This window comes from Macrobrachium rosenbergii, chromosome 3 (assembly GCF_040412425.1).
Source record: "Macrobrachium rosenbergii isolate ZJJX-2024 chromosome 3, ASM4041242v1, whole genome shotgun sequence".
NCBI classification, from domain to species: domain Eukaryota; kingdom Metazoa; phylum Arthropoda; class Malacostraca; order Decapoda; family Palaemonidae; genus Macrobrachium; species Macrobrachium rosenbergii.
The window spans coordinates 33,338,087-33,357,621 of record NC_089743.1 but is presented as its reverse complement, the minus strand read 5'-3'; the positions used below and the strand labels follow the sequence as shown (position 1 = coordinate 33,357,621).

The following is a 19,535-nucleotide window of genomic DNA, read 5'->3' as shown; positions in this document are numbered from 1 at the left end:
ATGTACTGTATGTTTTCATCAACACCAAAGAATACCACCGGAAGCTCGACAAGATCCTGGCCGACTGCACCAAGTTTTTACGAATTACCAAAAACCCAGTTGACGACATCAAGCATGAGACCAACAGCATTACTGAAACAGTCATGTCAGAAGTGCTCATAACCTGAGAATAAAAAGAAATGACATCGTCCCTAACGCAGAGATAACAGATCAAAAGACTGACCGTTGCCACCTTCACCTCCTGGAAGACCTACACATTGGGAGAGATCTCAACACCACACAGGAGACCTTCCTCCTCCCAACATCAGTGCGAAGGGTGGCATCCACTGGCACCCCGGATAAGCGAACCAATCAGGAGCATCCATTTGCGGGCAGCAATCATCCTAATACTAAACTCTCTCACATGTACTCCAGCGCTTGCACGCAAGAGCGCACACAACCCTTGTTGCACGAGAGAAGGTCCGCCCAAGAAGAATTACCTGAGGCAGCCAATGAAAATTCGACACTACCTAAGAACGTCCTATAAATATTATTATTATTATATTATCATTATTATTATATTATTATTATTATTTAATTTAACCAAAATACCGAGTTCATTTACTTTGCTTTCACCAGACTGGCCCACAGGATCTGCTTTTATTAATGGTAAAATTTAGAACTTCTTGATTACAGTATACTTTATTAAACTACACCTCCTTAAAAAATTAATACAGAAGAGTTGGGACAACAACCCTATGCATTCCATCTTTGACTTCCACTGACACTTCAAGATTTCTCCCTATCTTCTGCTCATTCCATGCTTCCTATTTGTGACTGCCCTCCACTCTCATTCTATCACATTCTATTCCCAAATACGTTGGTGATTCAATGCTACACACTCCAAATCCATCCTAATATTTAGTGTTCCAAACTCCTGGTTTACATTTAAACTCATTACCTTATTCTGGGTCACATTTACTCTCAACATTCTCTTAAAAACCCTTTCATATTCTTTCACTCCAATCAAGTATTGTAATAGCTGAAAACATTAAGTGCTCCACAAGCCATTTAAAGTGCATTTTCTTATCCCTCCACTTGAACCTACTTTGCCTGTCCTTTCTCTGACTTCTTGCAACAATATATCCATAAAGATATTAAACTGCCAAGCAGACAACACTAGCTTTTCTTAGAAGTACTTTTGCACCATTCTAATCACTCTCCCACATACAAATTCTAGCACTCTTTGTCCACCATCAAAATATTTTCACCGATCTCGGTAACTTATCTTCAATATCATACATCTTTGACCCTTGAGATTACCTCCATCAAATGCATCCTAAGCTTTCATATGTACATATATGCCACGTACAGCATTTTCTCTTTTACTTTCAAAAACCCCACAAAATTCTTTCAGAAGAAACTCTGATCCACACACCCACTTTCCTTGTCTATACTCACATGATACTTTCCCTAGCAATCCTTCTATTGTTTATGTAACTTTCTTGATAAAAATATCACCATACATTTTCTTGGTTATACTAAATAATGACATACCCAACTATTTTTACAGTCTCCTTTATCACCTTGGTCAACAACTCCACCACACTGTGTGCTGGATATCACTTGTAATCCCATCGTCTGATGTGCTTTAATTTTTCAAACGTTTAACTGCCTTCCTTATGTCCTCAATGTGGTAAAATCAGATTTGCAATAACTAGGACTATTAACACGTGAGAAACCACCTGCATACTGCCTGTGTTGGATGGCAGTCAATCCAGCAGCTCTTAGATTAGTACTGTACACAGGCAACCAGTCACAAGTGACAAGCACTTTGCTTGACACTGAATGCTCCAGATAGGCCAAAACTAGTGCCAAGCACATACATCTGGTCACTCATATGCCTCTGGCAGTGACAAACCAGTCTTGAGAAACCTGATTGATCTGGGGCCATGGAAGGTCTACACTCCCTTCATTGTGCCTTAAGAGAAGCAAATTCAAGGAAGACAAGAGTCCAAGTTCGACTTCCTCTTGAGAAATGTTCAGGCATGCAACCTTAACCATCAGCCCTCCTCCTTGAGCAACAGTCACACAAATGGATGCAGTAATTGTAGTTTCTCTCCGGGGAACAGTGGTGTACATGAGAATAAGATGAGACTTGCCATGAGAGGGCTCCTGAGATCTATTTCTGCCCTTTTGCTGGTCCAAAGACTTTGAAGAGTCACAAGAGGGTGAAGAAGTGAAATAAGGAAGGGATACAGCTCAGGAAGGACGAGAATGATGGAAAGGTGCACCTACACTTTACAGATGTCCTACTGTTATGCCTCTTGCTCTGCTCTTTCACCATAGCAGTGAAGATCATGTATTCAAGGCAAAATTCCTGACCACAGACCAAGGAGTCATGGCAGCAGGAACAGCAGCTATATGACAGTCCATAGCAGAATCAGGGACCATGACAACAGCTCGAGCCTCAGCTGAAGCAACAGCAGATGCTTCGGTCACTCCCACGTACATCAAGAGGGCAGCAAATGAAGGCTCCCTGGCCAGAGTGCCCTTGGCCACTCCGGGGACTCCAAAGAGAGCTTTAGAGCTTGGTCCAGCACTGCATAGGTAGGAATCATGGGAACAGGTAGCCAGTGGGTGAAAGTGCAGGGCACATCCATCAGCAGTAAGCCTAGTCCACCGCAAGAGGAGAGTGGTAAGCAATAACATTCTCACAATTCCTGCAAAGGGAGAATGGCAAGCAGCAGCCTCAATGGGCAGATACTCACCCCCAATGCTCAGCCCCTTGCCTTCATCTCTCACTACCTTGTTAAAGAGCTTCATCAACCAAACCAAACTATACCCAAGATTATTCTTATTTACAAGATGATGGTTTATATTCATATCAGAAAATACATAAATCTGAACAGAGACTCTTTAAAAGAAGAAAAATCATAAATTTGGTTGTAAAATAGCACAGCAGTAACAATCCAGTGAAGATATATTTCATTAAAAATTAATCCTTTCAACGGAAGTGCTTATCAAGGAGAAAATTAAAAATGCTTTACAAACTGTGCAAATTTAGGCACCTTATACAATTTAAATCGTAAATAGTTTGACTTTTAAGAACCATGAATATCATAATGGAAACTTTAGTAACAGACCTCTAAATAAATTGCAGCTTCATGGTAGTTCATCTCCCAGCTTGTGTTAATACTACTAATAGGTGTTGCAGATACAGGATTTTGAAGTTGTCTGTAGCTAGAAGTACTGGATTCTATGCCAGTGGAACTGTATTCATTGGGGACATCCGAATTTTTTGCATCTCCAGCTTCCCTGTTTTGGTTTGAGGTTGAAGCTAAAAGAGAATTAAACATCATTAGCAGAATAGAATTAGCATTTTCCACAAATTTATTAAAAAATTGAAATAAACATTTAAAAAAAATGGTTTAATCACAAATAAATCTTAGTGCTGATAAGAACTAGGATTGGCTTCCAAGCAAGGTATGGGAACTATCATAAGTAATTTAACAGCCTAATTTCTTTTGTGGTTCACTAATGTTGGTACAGCTTTTGCATTGCCAGGTAGCATCATATCCCAAGACTACAGTTTAGTTTTTCAAGTTCCCAATAACTTATGAAGCAGTATGCTATATGACTCATAAATGGAATAGAGTTTCCTTTCAGATCAAAGTCCTCCTTAGCATTACTTCAACCTCTGATCTAGGGTGAGGGTCAAGATTATACATCAGAAAATGACATTTTTTATAATAAAATAAAGTTTTGTATATACTTACCCAGTCATTACATAGCTATTAGCTTCCATGTACAGAAGCCTAACTTCAAATTTTGCAGGAAGCTCTTTGATTGCTCAGTGTAGGTGCACAGTACTACTCCCTCACAGTAATACTAGGAACAACTTAGCCATCCACTCCATTCTGTTTTATGCGTAATGTCCATCAGAGGGGAGGAGGGAGGGTTCCGATCATGTGACTACTGGGTAAGTATATATAAAACTATTTTATTATAAAAATGTCATTTTTATACAAGTAACTTACCCAGTAATTACATAGTTGATTCCAAATTGATAGGAGGTGGGATAATGGACATATTCTACTCCAAAACATTAAATCATATAATGAATTTGAAATAGAAAAGCTGCTAGCATTGAAAACAATGTTTGTCATTTCCTGTCAGTTAAGAGAGCTACTGCATGTGGATACTGCCTCTGGTTGGTGCTCATCTTAACTCGTAGTGGCTTGGCGGTACAGCCATGGGTTGCCTCCTACTTAGGGGGAACTTTGCAGCTAGGGAAGTGCTCCAATGGCTAGCAAAGCATGATGGGTGCCTGCCCCTGCCCTGGGTGCAGCACCAAAATAAAAATCACCAGATAACACTGATACCTACACTGAAATAAAACCACAACCCATCCACTGAGAGTGGTGGGTGCTCCAGGTACATTTACCCCTGGCTCTCCAATCTCGGCACCTTACTGAAAAGGTCATAGATAGTAGGAGAACATCCTGCGCTTCCTTCCACAATGCCATGTCAGTCAATAAAAATGGTCTTGAGGTATTGGAAATTTTTGACACTGTTTAAGCTTTCGTAAAAATAGTGAGAAGCAAAGATAGCTTACACTTCCGGTAGGTCGATAGTAGAATGGACATAAAGAACATATAGCGTCTGAAAGCTGAGGTATTAGAGGCTGTTCTGACGTCCTTAGCTTCACTTTAAAGTAGGCAAAATGCACTCCAATAAAAAAAACTGTCTCAAAACTGAAGTCCATATAAGATGGAGGACAACATGTTTAGACAGAGGGAGGGATGGGTTCTTGCTCCCTAAGTTATGGATGGTCCTCTGATTTCTGGTTCAGCTCAGGGAATTGCTGAAAAAACTCTGACTGGACAAAGAGTTCTCTATACTACTTCTAAGGTGGGGAGCGCTACTGGGCGCTTGTAGCAAGAGCTGGAGCCAGGCGAGCTAGGGGGTCAGGAGTTGGCGGACACTCAGAGCATGAGTTGGCGCCAGGTTGTGGCTGGCACCAGAGGAGCTGGGTGTCAGGCAAGCTAGGAGTTCGGGAGCTGGCAGACACTCGGAGCATGAGCTGGTGTCAGAGGAGCTGGATGCCAGGTGAGCTAGGAGCTTGGGAGCTGGTGGACACTCGGAGCAAGATTTGTAACCAGGTTGTGGCTGGCGCCAGAGGAGCTGGGTGCCAGGCGAGCTCGGAGTTCGGGAGCTGGTGGACACTTGGAGCAAGAGCTGGTGCCAGGCTGTGGCTGGTGCCAGAGGAGCTGGGTGCCAGGCGACTTAGAACATGAGATGTCGGTTGCTCCTGGAAGTCAAGGGAGTCCGTAAGATCTAAAAGGAGAAAGAATGGATCCAGGTCTTGGATGGGACCTTGAACTTGGCTAAAATACCCAAGGGTAGCAAGCAATCCGAGTCAATTTTTTCCTTGGATGGGTACAGAACTTGAGGAGGGACAGAGATTAGGAATAAATCTAGGTCCCTCTGCTTAAACCTAAATGAAGGAGTACTACAGAACCTAGACCTCCTCAGAAAAGAGGTAAACTGCCATTGGGTCACAGATGTCTCAAAAGGGGAGACAAAGTGTCTGAGGTAATAGTTATGGAAAATTGACCCCTCAGTCTGGTAGATGTAGCTAAAAGAGTGACGTTTGCAAGCCACATTCTTTGCGACACGTCTCAAAACGTTTTCGACTGACAAGCCTCCAGATTGCCTGAAGCCTGTCCAGGCAAGAGTGGACCACCTTTGGCGGTATCTCTTGCGGGAGGTTGATGGAGGAAAAACAGTTGGGGAAGGAACCTGGAAGGTCCACCAACAACCGTCGCAGGTTCGGGAGTCATCCTACCTAGGATAGAATGGGGCTGAAACTTATTTCGGGCTTCCCTGAACCATAAGAATGTGTAAGGCAAGGAGAACCAAGAAGGACAGGTCTGTACAGTATATGGTGACTATTGCCCACATACTAGAGGGTTTGGGACCGGAGAATCCAAGGGAGGAGGCGAAGGGTCCTTGCAGTGACAGACAGGCCCAAAGTCGTCTCGCCCCATAGGGTCCACAGATCCCAGGACACCAGGGGATCAAAGGCCCACTCGGAAGGAAAGACACTCTTCTGATGGCTCGATCCGACTGCCAGATCTTTAGAGCCCTGAAAAATTCATGTGGCCAGAATACCTGATTGATTTGCCCACTGAAGAAGTTCTTTTGTTGTTGGAGGATCATGGCGCAAACTGCAGACAAAATGCGGACTCACTGTTGACTCTGTGGCCCGTGTGGACTGACAGTACCTCGTACAGCCTGGTAAGTCCATAATCCACCAAAATCTAGGCACAACAAATAAAAAAATAAAACAGAGACCTACTCCAAAACCAGGCTGTGACCAACTCTGTAGGTCAAACAATCCTCTAAAAAAAAAAAAAAAACAATGGTGGACGACAAAGTCACCAGAGGATCATCCACTAAGTTCCGAGGATTCTGTGACGATGGTTGTGTTCTGAGGAAGAGGTGATGAAGATCTTGAGCATCCAATTTTGGTCTCTATGCGGCAAGATGCTTTGAGTAAGCGCCTGTCTCCCTCTGCTAAGCACTCTCTTCTGCTTGCTAGGCACCTGCTTCGCCGCTTCAGACTTCCACACCTGACTGCTCGGCGCCAACATCTGGGTGCTCGGCACCAAAGGTAGGGCACTCGGCGCCTCTTCCTTCTTCATTGGCTCAGTAAGGACTGCTTTAGCCATGATTAAGCGTCAACTTGAGGAGTCCATGGGCTTTATGAAAGAAGAGGACAGTTGTCTCCAAGAGTAAAGACACCTCTTATCCCGTCTCTTTGGATAGTTCCGTCAAGACGCCTTCCCAGTGGCTGACTAACATTACACCTCCATCAAGCCGCCTTCCCAGGAGCTGTCTAACACTTCACACCCATCAAGACGCCTTTTCAGTGGCTGTCTGCTGACACTCGGTAATAGACTACAGGTTCGACTGAGGGGTAACTACTGGGGGCAACCCCCTCGGACTCCTTTGGACCGCCAGTATATCTTCTCCCCAGTGCGGGGGAGTGGGACAGTGACTTTAGGTCTAAGAGATTTGAGGGGCCAGATAGCAACCTCCTCCACTCACATCCAGTAAGATGCCTTTCCAGTGGCTGTCTGCCAACACCTGGGACCGACAACAGGCACAACTGAGGGGGCAACTACCCGAATGTAAACCCCCCATCCTCCCTTGGACCTCCAGTATGTCTTCTCCCCAGCGCAGGGGAGCAGGACAGGGACCTTCATCTAGGAGCATCAAGGAACGAGTAGCCACCACCTCCACTGCACAACACTTCACTATTACAATGGTTAAATTCATGATAATTGAAATATAATCAAAATATAAGGCTGGCAAAGGCATGGGAAGGAAGCGAGGGAGCCAGGCGTGGGAGCAAGTGGATAATATAGGAGGGCTAGTAGCAAGAGAGAATTGGCACCAGGTGGAAATGAGCTGGCACCGGGTGCTGCGTGCTCTGAGCTGGGCCCAAGAGGTGGCAGGAAATTTAGGCTGCTGTACATGGAAACTAATAGCTATGTAATTACAGTAGTGGGTAATTTACTTACTGTATATAAAACTAAAATTTTATTTACAAAATTTTACCCATCCATGGAGTTCTGTCTTTTGACAAAACCTGTCTACATAAAACAGGTTTTGATGTAGGAAAACCCTATTGTTGGTAGTTGCTGTTGAGTCCTCAAGGAGTTACCTTCCATGGTCTACCAGAGCTCCATGGTGACCAAATTAATATCAAAGAATTCTCTTCTAGTTGGTCTTTTTGGCCAGGTATTGTGTCATAATGATTAACATTATAACACGTGATGGAGTATATAAGAAAGCACTTTCCCTTATCTTCAGCGAAGCTGAACTCAGTTTTTCCAGCGTCAAAGAACCTGCAAGAAAGAGTTTTTCCAACGTCAAAGAACCTGCAAGAAGGAGAAGTGAGTATTGCCCATGCACGTCTGCCCTCTTGTTTACAAACGGGCTGTTAAAGACCTAGGAGCCATTACTCTCTGTTGGTCAATGTAGGATGATCCCTTGCCTAAATCCCATGCCTTTTCGTCAAGGAAGTGGGAGGGTTTTGAGGACTCAACAGCAACTACCAAAAATAGATTTCCCTACATCAAAACCAGTTTTTTTATAGTGTAGCCGCCTGTTTCGTCCTCAAGGAGCTTTACAAAGAAATTGACAGGTGATGAAAAAGGCTTAAGCTCTCACTTTTTAATCCCAACACCCCAAAGGAAAAAACATTTCTGGGTCAAGGTCAAGCCACAAATTTCAAGTCCCATTCTTTATTCCAGATGCTTTTTCAGGTTTTGGTACCAAGGAACAAGAAACTATACATGAACTTACATTTTAGGATGTACTTCTACAGTGGCTTAACTACGCATGCTGGGTTTGGTTGCAGTACTGTCGCTCTTCTCCCAGCGATAGCTAGCATACTCACCGTCAAAAAGACTCCTGGTTTCCTGCTGTAGCACCTAAGGGTTAGGACTAACCATGCCACCTAATGATACACAGTGTAGTCGAATTTGTCTGAGTACGTGGTAATTTTATTTTATTTTTTTTTTTTTGTCCCTGATGGCCACCCTGTACTACATTCCGAGACTTCTTTGAAAGAGACATTTCTGAAGGAGGCCAACAACATACTCACTTTCCTAATATGTGACCTAGGAAAGGAGTGTGGATTTGCCTTTTTAATGAGAAACACTACCATCATTCTCAGCCCTTGTAGGGAGAGTGGTTAGTTTGTGCTAGGGTGTAGGAAAATAGGACCCTCTGGGATGTCTGCTGTGACTTCTAGGTAAATCTAAAGTGCTTGAACCGGGCATAATGTCTTGTCTGCTAAATTGAGTTTTCTTATAAGAATAGATTTCCTTTTTAAAGGATACTCATTCTTGGCTTCTTGGCCAGGAATGATGGGCCCGGGGACAATAATAATTGATGGTCAGCTGTTTATGTGATGCATTGTCCCCGTCTAAGAGAGCCCAGTTCACTAATACGAGCTCCTGACGCTAATTCAATCAAGAAGATCAACTTTTGTAGCACGTGCATTGTGGTTGTATTGGGTCCGCTGAATTGAGGGGTTGATTGAAGTCTAAGCGCCTTGTTCAGGGACCAAGTAATTGGAATCCTTTCGGGAATGGGCCTCTGTAGAGCAAAAGACTGCAGAAGGGAAGTGACAACCTCTATACTGGAGTCAATCCAGAATCCATAAAGCAAGGGTTCCATTAATGCAGCCTTGTACACCATGGCTGTTGTAACTGCATGGCATTAGTCCCCACAAGGGTATACTGTATAAGAAAAATAAAAAGTTTTTATGGGAATCTCAACTGAGTTCTCATTATGGATATAATCTAACCATATCTTCCATACTGACTGGTATTGCCGGATAGATGATGTCTGTAATTTTTGCACTAGGTACCTAGCAATGCTGGATAAGTAATTTTCACGACATATTTAAAAAATCAATACATGAAGGTCTCAGCTCAGAAAGGAGGATGCGTTAATGACTTTCCCTCCTACAGTCTGGGATAGAACCTATGTCTGTTTGACTAATTTCGGGCTATTAAGTAAGCTGTTCCTTTGAAGGTTAGAAGTTTGCTAAAAACCTTCAAAATCTGAGACAATGGAGGAAAAAGATATCCCTTGCTGTTGCTTGACTGCCCAGGTTCATTAACACATATATAGGCAGTCCCCGGTCATCGGCGAGGGTTCCATTCTAACAGCATGACAATAACCGAAAATCGGCGATTTTCAGCACTCATCGGCGCCAAACATTGCCAATTTTCAGTTATCGGCACCTCTGTTAGGTAAGTATCAGGGCCGAAAATTGTCGATTTTTGTTGCTAGACAAGCACCATAAAACCAGATCGCCGATAACTGGGGTCTGCTTTTATTAAGAGTGTGATTCTTGTATGTGGCGAACAGGTCCACTTCCGGTTGTGGAAGCATGTTGGCTATTGTTTGAAAAGAGTAATTGTCCAACATCCACTCTGTTGAGGCCGTTGTTCTCCTTGATAGAGAGTCTGCTATTACAATGAGATCCCCTGTGAGGTGAATTGCAGACAGGTGCCACTTCCTTCCTTGCGCCATCCGAAGGATGGCTAGCATTGTCATATTGAGAGGAGGTGAACGGGATCCTGACCTCCTGGTGCAGGACAAAGTAGTCATGTTGTCTCTCTCTTCTGGAGGTCTGAGTTTTTTAAGAGACAAAAAGATAGCCGTCAGCCCCAAGAAATTAATATTAGAATTCCTCAGAGTAACTGATCACCTCCCTGCCACCTGACGATCCTCCCAATGTCCTCCCAACCATCAACGAGGCATCTGTATGTATTGTCACTAGTTCAGACGGAGGAGTCAGGGTAACCTGTCTCGCTAGAGATTCCTTCTGGATCCAAGGCTGAAGTATCTCCCCAACTTTTTTAATCTTTGGGTGAGATTGGTCTCACATCTTTTTTCTTGTGTGCAATAGCCAGAATTTGCTCACATTTTTAGTTGCAATCTACGTACAGTGTTGGTTCTATTACTGATGCGAACTGTAATAAGCCCATCATATGTTCTAACTGCCATCTGTAAACTCTGGGCTGTGCAAGGAACCTTTTGAGGACTTGCCTTATTCTGTTTTGTGTATGATAGGGAGACAACAGGCCATGAAAAGTATCCCAACACAGTCCCAGCCACTGAAAGTGTCTGCTGGGTGTGAGGCAGGATTTTTTCCAATTTACTATAAAACCTTTTGACTGTAGTCTGTTGACCATTGCTCTTAGGTGTTTCACGCACTCTTTTCTTGTGGGCCCCCAGATCAACCAGTTGTCTAGGTAGGATATTAGTTGTATTCCTTTTTGTTTGAGTTCTCGAATGAATACCATTGCTAATTTTGTAAAATATTCTTTAGACAACATTTAGCCCAAAGGGCATGACTTTGAATCTGAACGTATCTTTCCCTATCCGGAACCTTAAGAAATAGGAAGAAGAGAACGGTGATAGGTACGTACCAGTATGCATCTTTCAAATCTATAAAAACTGTCCAAGTCCCTTTTGGAATGATTCAACGTACTTGGACAACGGTAGTTATCTGAAACTTTTGGCCAACAACATGCTTATTGAGGACACTGAAGAGATATGAGTATACTTGGTGGCAAATATACGGATGTTTCTCTAATGCTGTCCCCCCACAGGGAAAAAACCTCCATTGCCTGTGATGTTGTTGAAGCCAACCCCCAACCATGCAATTCCTATAGGTATCTGCCTCTTCCTATGCCTTTGCCTTTGACAGACATTCCAGGTGTTGCTTTTCCTTTTCCCTTTGTAAGATGGTTTTTGGACCTTGTGAAAAAGGATGTCCTTAGTGTTGTCCCTGTGTAGGGAATTGTCCCTTCTGACCACCTACCTGTGTTTTGAGGAAAACTTTTGGGGATAACGGAAAGCTTATATGATTTTTTATCAAAGCGAGCCTTTTTTGGGGTTGGGTGAAGGGAAATTTTGGATTCTCTGTTTCCTGAATTCCCCTTTCCCCAGAAGAGCGTACACTGTACAATTCAGTTGGTGGGCACGATCGTTGAGTTGAGCCACAACACTCATCAAACAGTTCCTTACAGAAGGGGTTATAATGTAATAATGCTGTGACATTGGAAAGTGATTTGATGGAGCCCTCCAATGCTTCCATTCATGCTTTTATGCACCATTCTAGGAAGTCACAAGAGTGCTTCCCATCAGGTTCTCACATGACTTATGGTCTCAACAACAAAAATTACCTTGGAATCTTCGGGAAGCCTTTTGGTGGCAACTTCCAGCAAGGTGGTAGAGGTTATAATACTAAGGAGTCGAAGCTTAGCATAAAATTCCGATGAGGCTATCTCCTCTGAGAGTGTTCTCATAGGGGTCCCAAACTGCTGCGTAGCTATATCTAAAGGAAGGTTTTTCCTTTCAAAAGGGAGTTGTAGAGTTGCTCATTTCTTGGTGGAATTTCCTGAAACTAGGATGACTGTGGCAGATGGTTTTAATTCTGCCATTGTCTTTTATTTGTAGTCACTACAAATTCTGAAAATCTGTCTTCATATGATTAACAATTTTGAAAGTGAAGGGACAGAAGGCTGGGGCTACTTGGTGAGCAACTTGGGTCTTATTCAAAATGGAAGCAGATATAAATTTTCGTTGACCTGGTAAAGGGTGCTTTCTATAGCTTTTAATGCTATAGGCACAGGTAAAAAAAAAAAACGTTTGTGAGTGGTTTCTCCATGTCTGGTGAAGATGGTACCAGGTGCCATTCTGTATTTGGGAATGCTGCCCTGTTTCTAAATTCTACATGTACAGGCAGTCCCTGGTTAATGGTGGGCTTGGTTAATGGTGATCCAGTTTTACGGGCGCTTGTCTAGCGACAAAAATCAGGAATTTTCGGCGCCAAAAATGGCTGATTTCCGCTTATTGGTGCCAATAATTGGGTATTGGCACCGATAACCGAAAATCGGTGCTTTTCGGTGCTGACAAGCCACAAAAATCACCGAAAAAGCCCTGAAAATCGGTTAGCTGCGATTTTCGGTTATCACACCCTCAGAATGGAACCCTAGCCGATAACTGGGGACTGCCGGTACAATTTTGATCATAGTTTTTCTCTCAATTACATACTTGCCATCGGGAGAGGAAATGCACATCGAGGCATCTTGCCAAGGATTATCAGTATTATCAGGGGTGAGTACTGGAACCCCTATTATGTTCCGATCTGAAGCTCTGTATTCTGAACCGACCATTTTGCTATTTCCAGTCAGAATTCTAACATTAGACCTTGTTTGGGCAGCATTTATATCCGCACTCACTTTTTGATTGCAGGATGTAGTGCTTTTACATTTTGGGGTGTACATGACCGACTTACTTTTCATTTTGGAATCATGCTTCATGTCCCTTATATATTGCCATTCTTTGGCAAGGGAATCTTTGATGGTGTTCAATTTCCTTAGGGGACTGATCAAATGCCGCAAACTGTGTATCCCTTTTGGGGGAGCTTGCACAATCTGAGCTAAAGCAACTGAACTGTAACTGCCTGTTAATCAAGGGGCAGAAGTCCTGGGTAAGTCACCATACCCCTCCAAAAATGTAGTCATTTCAGTCAGAGTTAGGTGGATCCTAGTATCCCTTTTGGGGGAAAGATCCTATTCAGCAATGATAGCTGCATGGTGCATAGAATTCCTTATAGGAGGTTTCTCCCATGGCTAGCTAAAATTTGTGTCCCCGAGCCTTCTGGGTTCAGCAGGGCCATTTCAGTGCCACTGTCCACTTAATGTTCTTTAGTAAGAATGTCATCCCCACATAAAGATTCCTCTACTTCCTCCTCAGGGTTAACCTGAGAAGTACTGGGGACTGATGTTACTGGGATTTGGCCCAAACACAGATGTTGTTCTGAGAAAGGGTTACATATCTGCTGCCGGGGTTCTGCCGGTAAGATATAATCTCCCCTTTCCTCACCCCTACTGAAACGTAGGACCCATCGAGATAGCTTAAAAGGAGTTGTTTTGTCCTTAAAACTTGCTGCCAAAAGCATACTACAAATCTCGCCCATATCTGGCGACCAAGCAAATTTTCCTTGTTTTTTACAAGGACTATGCTCATGGCAGGTGATATGGGCCATACCCACTGGCAAAAAGTGAACCGAGCAATTGGCTACGGAACACTTGAACTGAGGATCCTGCCCAATGACAGTCCTGTAGTGATATGAAAAAGTTATTAGAAGCTAGTTAGTATCAATTATTTTTAAGTGAGGGACACTTCTGTAGTTCCTCATATAGTCTCCATATTACAGGTTAACTTGATTACAAGTGTGTCGTTGTAATACACTATTAGTCCTTTTGCAGTGGCTATGTGAAATTTTTAATTCTAATTGTCATGCCACTGAGACTAACTGCTATGAACTTATTTAACTAACCCAAGCTACTGTTTTATATAGCTTAGGTTAATGCTTCTGGTATAATCTATGTTAAGCTAAGAATAGAGGATTTCTTAGAAGGTTCTTGCTTAACCTATTCTAGGCCACTGCCTATTCTAGGCTTATTTAAAACTTAAGGATATAAACTATACAAATACTACCCTTTTATCTGATGTTCGGCCATCGCTGTTTTAGGCTAATAGTAGGATGCTCCTTAAAAAGGGGTTCCTACTCAATCTGGTTAGGCTACTGTCTGTTCTAGGTTTATATCACCTTTAAGGATATTGGCTACACAAGACCCTACTAGTATACAGCCTTATACATACGCTACTGAGTCATAAAAACCAGGTTACTTTATTGTGCCTAGGATACTGTTTATATATAATCCTAGGCTTATTTCTTTCTTAGCCTAGTGTGGGGTATTGCCTAATCCAGTTTATTATAGATCACTCTTAAATGTATAGGCTATATAAAAACAGAAACTTACTAATATGTAACCTTACAATTAGTCTTCTGTTTTTTGTCTAACCCAGGTTGTTATTTATATCCAATCCTAGGCTATATGGTCTACTATATAAAACAGTAACTCACTAATGTGTAACCTTAAGCCAGGATATAACTTATTCTAATCTAGGCTATTGCCTAATCTGGATTATTTAATTCACACTTAAGGGTATGGGTTACCTAAACCACAATTGCCTTAGTATGTAGCCTTAAGGCTAAGTTACCATCTCATCCAGCACAGATTACTATTTCATCTAGCCCTAGGTTACATGGTCTAGGCTAACAATTTAGTCCAAAAACGGGATGTTTCATAAAAAGTTACCACTTAACTTAATATATGGTAATGCCCAGTCCTGAATTATTTAGATCATGCTTAAGTGCACAGGCTTATATAAAAGGAAAAAATTATACTATTAGTAACCACATTGTTAGGCTATCAATTTATTTTGCCCAGTTATTATTGTTATCTGATCCTAGGGTCCTTGGTCTAAGCTAGGCCACTTAAGGATACGTAATCCTAGGACACAGGCTATTAACCTTGTCAAATAGCCTGGTCTCCGAGAGGCGCGCGCGCCTTTTCAATGGACGAGATTCATCTAAGAATCTCCACTGGCACCCATGAGAAAGGCTAGAATCCCGCGAACTAGACGAGAGATAATGCACACTAGCTATGCCTTTCCAGAGGCTGCCTATGGCTGACACCCGGGACGACAGAGGTGTGACTGAGGGGGCGACTACCTGTGGGCAGACCCCATCGACCTCCCTTGGGGGAGTATGGCAATGACCTTTGCCTAGGAGCCTTGGAAAGGAGGGCTAGCAGGTCAGGATACCAGGCCATTTGGGTGCCACCAGCATCATTCTAAGATTCAGTGTGATCATCGCCTGGTTGATCACTCTGTGAATCAGACACAGCGGAGGAAAGGTGTATACGTCAAGGTTGTCCCACGGGTGCTGGAACATGTCCTCCGCAGCAGCCCATGGGTCTGGCACAACCAAACAGAAGACGTGGAGTTTTCTGTTGTGCCAGGTGGCGAACAGATCGATGACTGGACGCTCCCACAGGTTGAACAGCTTTTCCGTGACTTCCGAGTGAAGGGACCATTCAGTTCTGATCAACCGATTCTGGCAGCTGAGCGTGTCTGCCACGACATTCCTCTTGCCTGGAATGTACCTTGCTGACAGCTCTACCAAGTGAGCCACGGCCCACTCGTGCACCTGCATCGTCAACTGGTGGGGCGGGCGGGATACTAGACCCCCCTGCTTGTTGACGTATGCCACTGTGGTACTGTCGCTCATCAGTACCACGGAGTGTCCCATCACTCGATCCCGGAACTCTTGGGGAGCCAGGAAGGCTGCCTTGAGTTCCAGGATGTTGATGTGAAGGTGTTTGTTGTCTCAGTGCCACACTCCTGATGTCAGCAACTCCTCCAAGTGTGTGCCCTATCTCTTGGTCGATGCATCTGAGAACAGCAGTATGTCAGGAGGGGTAGTATGTAGGGATACTCCTATTAAGAGGTTACCGTTGTCCATCCACCAGTGACGGTCCTCTCTCATCTCCTTGGAAAGAGGGATGAGAAAGGACTGGGGGTCTCGGGACTGGGACCAACACTCCTTTAGCCTCTGTTGTAGAGACCGCAGGTGAAGACGCCCATGAGGCACCAGCTTCTCCAGTGACGACAGGTGGTCGATGACGACTTGCCATTGCCGAGCTGGCTGTTCTTTTCGAGACAGGAACAGATGTGCTGCCTTCCTGAACCTGCTGATACGAGAGTCCATGGGAAAGACTTTTGCTGCTACCATGTCTATGAGCATGCCCAGGTACTTTATCCTCTGCTTGGGGTTGAGATCTGACTTCTCGAGGTTTACCATGATCCCAAGATTGGAGCAAAGCCCAAGGAGCCGACCCCTGTCCTGTAGCAACTGTGAGCGGGAGCTCGCCAGGACCAGCCAGTCGTCGAGATACCTCAGTAGATGTATCCCAGGCGAATGGGCCCAAGCTGACACGAGAGAAGACTCGTGAACACCTGGGGAGCAGTCAAGAGCCCGAAGCAGAGTGCCCTGAATTGGAAGACTGTCTCTGTGGATAAAGCTGAGGTACTTGTGAGAGGATGGATGTATGGGCATTTGGAAATACGCATCCTTCAAGTCCACTGTAAGCATGAAGTCGTTCTTCCTGACGGAGGCGAGCACGGATCGCGCCGTCTCCATTGTGAACCAAGTCTGGCAAACAAATCTGTTCAGGGGAGAGAGGTCTATGACCAGTCTCCAACCCCCTGTGGCTTTCTCTATGAGAAAAAAGTTAAGTATAGCTTAGTTTTACCAGACCACTGAGCTGATTAACAGCTCTCCTAGGGCTGGCCCGAAGGATTAGACTTATTTTACGTGGCTAAGAACCAACTGGTTACTTAGCAATGGGACCTACAGCTTTTTGTGGAATCCGAACCACATTATAGCGAGAAATGAATTTCTATCACCAGAAATAAATTCCCCTAACTTTTCATCAACCGGCCGGGGTAATTGAACTCCGCCCCATCGAGTGACAGTCTGAAGCTCAACCGACTGAGAAAGACACAGCTGTAAAAGCCTGGAGACCGATCCAACACGATTTCCACAGCACCCTTGCTCAGCATGGCTTGCACTTCTTGCTCTAGTGTGGAGTCCATCGGTGATCCTTGGACGTAGGTGTGGAGAAGGTCTTGCTAGCAGAACCAACAGGAGCAGCAGGCCGGGAGCATTCACCAACCCGGGGTGGTGACGACAACCTGGGTTGAGGAGAAAGCTTTCGCCTCGGTGAAGCGTTCTCCTGAGGAGAGAGGAGCGGCTCACGCGAGTCTAGCCGCGTACTTGGCTCCCCCGACCCAGGCTGTCCCTGCAAACGCGGCCGGGGACTGAGGGGGGGGTCGAGCGCGCCACTGGCTGGCGAGAACTTCTGCTGTCCTCTAGATGCGTCCCAGTCTTCTTCGAGGATGAAACCTCTCGGGAAGACTGAGCCGGGGACCCCTTCTCTGCCTCAGCAGGTGTCCGGACCCGAGGGACAGGCGCACCTTTCTGGGAACCTGGCTTGGCACTCGAAGAAGTGCCAGCAGGAAGAGTTGGAGCACCTGCATGCCCAGACTCTTTCTCCTGTCCTGTGTCCAAGTTGGTATGGAGAGAGATTTCTCTGGTACCAGACCGGGGTACTCGGGTCTCCTGAGAGACCTGGGTACTTGGCACAGCTCGCAAACGAGTGTCCGACACAGAACCGCTGGCCTTAGAAGCAGGATTCTTCGGCACAGCAGGGGAGTGCAAACTGTGGTTTGCACGCCCTCGGCTCCCGACATGACTGGCCCAGTTAAACGAATCGGTTCCCTGGCCCATGGACCGGGAAGAACCAACTAGAGATCCCACTGCCTTCCCTGTGGATGGCGGCAGTCCCTTAGAAGTCTTGGGGCAAGACTTCTTGGGGGGGGGGAGACAGACTTCTTCTTCAGCTGGCAAGCCTCAGAAGAGGAGGAGGAAGAAGAGGTAGCAGACGACGAGGACGACGAAGACGAAGCTGAAGACAACAATGACACCTTCCCAGACCTCTTCTTCGACTTCTTCGTCATCTTCTTCAGGATGGCGGTCAGGTCCCCCATCCACGAGGGAGCAGCCAAGGAAGCCAGGAAAGCAGGCGCAACCCAGGTAGTGGAGACGTTGGTGCTCGGGCCAGCAGCTACTGGGGCAGGTGGAGCAGTGCGGGAGCCAGGAAAACCAGATGACGGTGTGTGGGTTGAGGTGACAGTGGGAGTGTGAGCGAAAGCCAGGCCAGGCCAAGAATCAGGGTAACCAGGAGCTGGAACCAGAGTCGGGGACGAGCGTGGGTCGGCAACAGGAGCAGGCATGGAGATGTATGGCACCAATGTTGTCACCATTCTTGAGGGTCCAGGCAAAGACAGTGGGGCCAGGAAGCCAGGAGGCAGCGGCACGGTATGGAGCGTAGCAGGAGCAGCAGACACCTGGGTGCCCAGGTGCGAGGCCACCGTCACAGGCAGCTTGCCAAATGATGTCTTGGTGACAGTAGTGGTGGTGGATGTGGTGGCTGCGTGGGTCATCACAGGAGCACCTGACAGCTGTGATACCAGACCCTCCAGTGATGTAACGCCAGGAAGACCCAGGTGCAGCCAGGTAGAGGTGAGGCCAGATACCTGGCTACCGAGAGAGGCTTCCACCGCCAAGCCTGAGGAAAAAGTTGGGTCAAATACAGAAGCCTCTTCTCGTTCCGGGGGAAAATATTCAGCCCCGGAGTGAGGGGAGGCCCCAGCGAGGATGTCCTGATTGTCTGTGGCCTTCCACACCTGATGAAACGAATGAGGAAGGGGAGGGAGAAATAATCCCGATGGGTCAGCCACCAAGGGAGTCGTCGGGGGCGTAAACCCTCAGACGATGCCTTGCTTCCTTCGGTACTGTCTCCTCCCCTCAAACTTAGCCCACTGCTCGGCAGACCAGGAACAACACTCGGCACAAGGAGAAGTGCGTGAACACACACGTCCTCTGCAGGTGGGGCAAAGGGCATGTGGGTCCATACCCATGCTAGAGCAAAAAGTATTGCATTTCTTCCCTCCCACCCCAGGACACATGCTGGGGGATGGAGGGCTTACAGGGTTTGTCCACATTCATGTTGATAACAACAATCATACACAAGAAAGATCCCACCTGGAAAAACAGCTCAAAGGCAGTCATGGCAGAGAGTGAGCAAACACATGTGCAGCACACGACGGCCGAAAGCAAATTGGAATGTTTACATCCGGGCAGGCGCTACCCCTGCCTCCCAGACAGTAGTTAACTGCCTTACCACCTTGTTCGAAAGTTCAACAGCTGTTTCCAGCTCTGCTGAAAGTTATTCCTAATGTAAAGAACCAATGGTTTGTATATCATGTTGGAACAAACTACACTTCTATCGTAAACAGTTCACTAATGCATCGTCAGCTCTCGGATGTTTGTGGCAGCCAGATGTACAATAAGGATGGAAAATTGTTCCCGCCACAGTTTCTCTACTTGGAGGGAGTAAAGTACTGTAAACAAACATTCTCACATATTTTAAGTCGTATTTTGAGTGAATTACGAACAAAATTTGCATAATTACAAT

The 19,535-nt window shown here is 45.3% G+C and overlaps 1 protein-coding gene across 5 annotated transcripts in view; it reads right to left on the bottom strand.

Moving 5' to 3' along the window:
• The window catches only part of LOC136854168 (two pore channel protein 1-like), a 449,951-nt gene that overhangs the window by 139,451 nt on the left and 290,965 nt on the right, over positions 1-19,535 (bottom strand). For all 5 annotated transcript variants that reach the window (XM_067130485.1, XM_067130449.1, XM_067130460.1 and 2 more), the window contains one exon: positions 3,126-3,319. In XM_067130485.1, the coding sequence (XP_066986586.1) occupies positions 3,126-3,319 (194 nt within the window). The remainder of the gene's footprint in view (positions 1-3,125; positions 3,320-19,535) is intronic.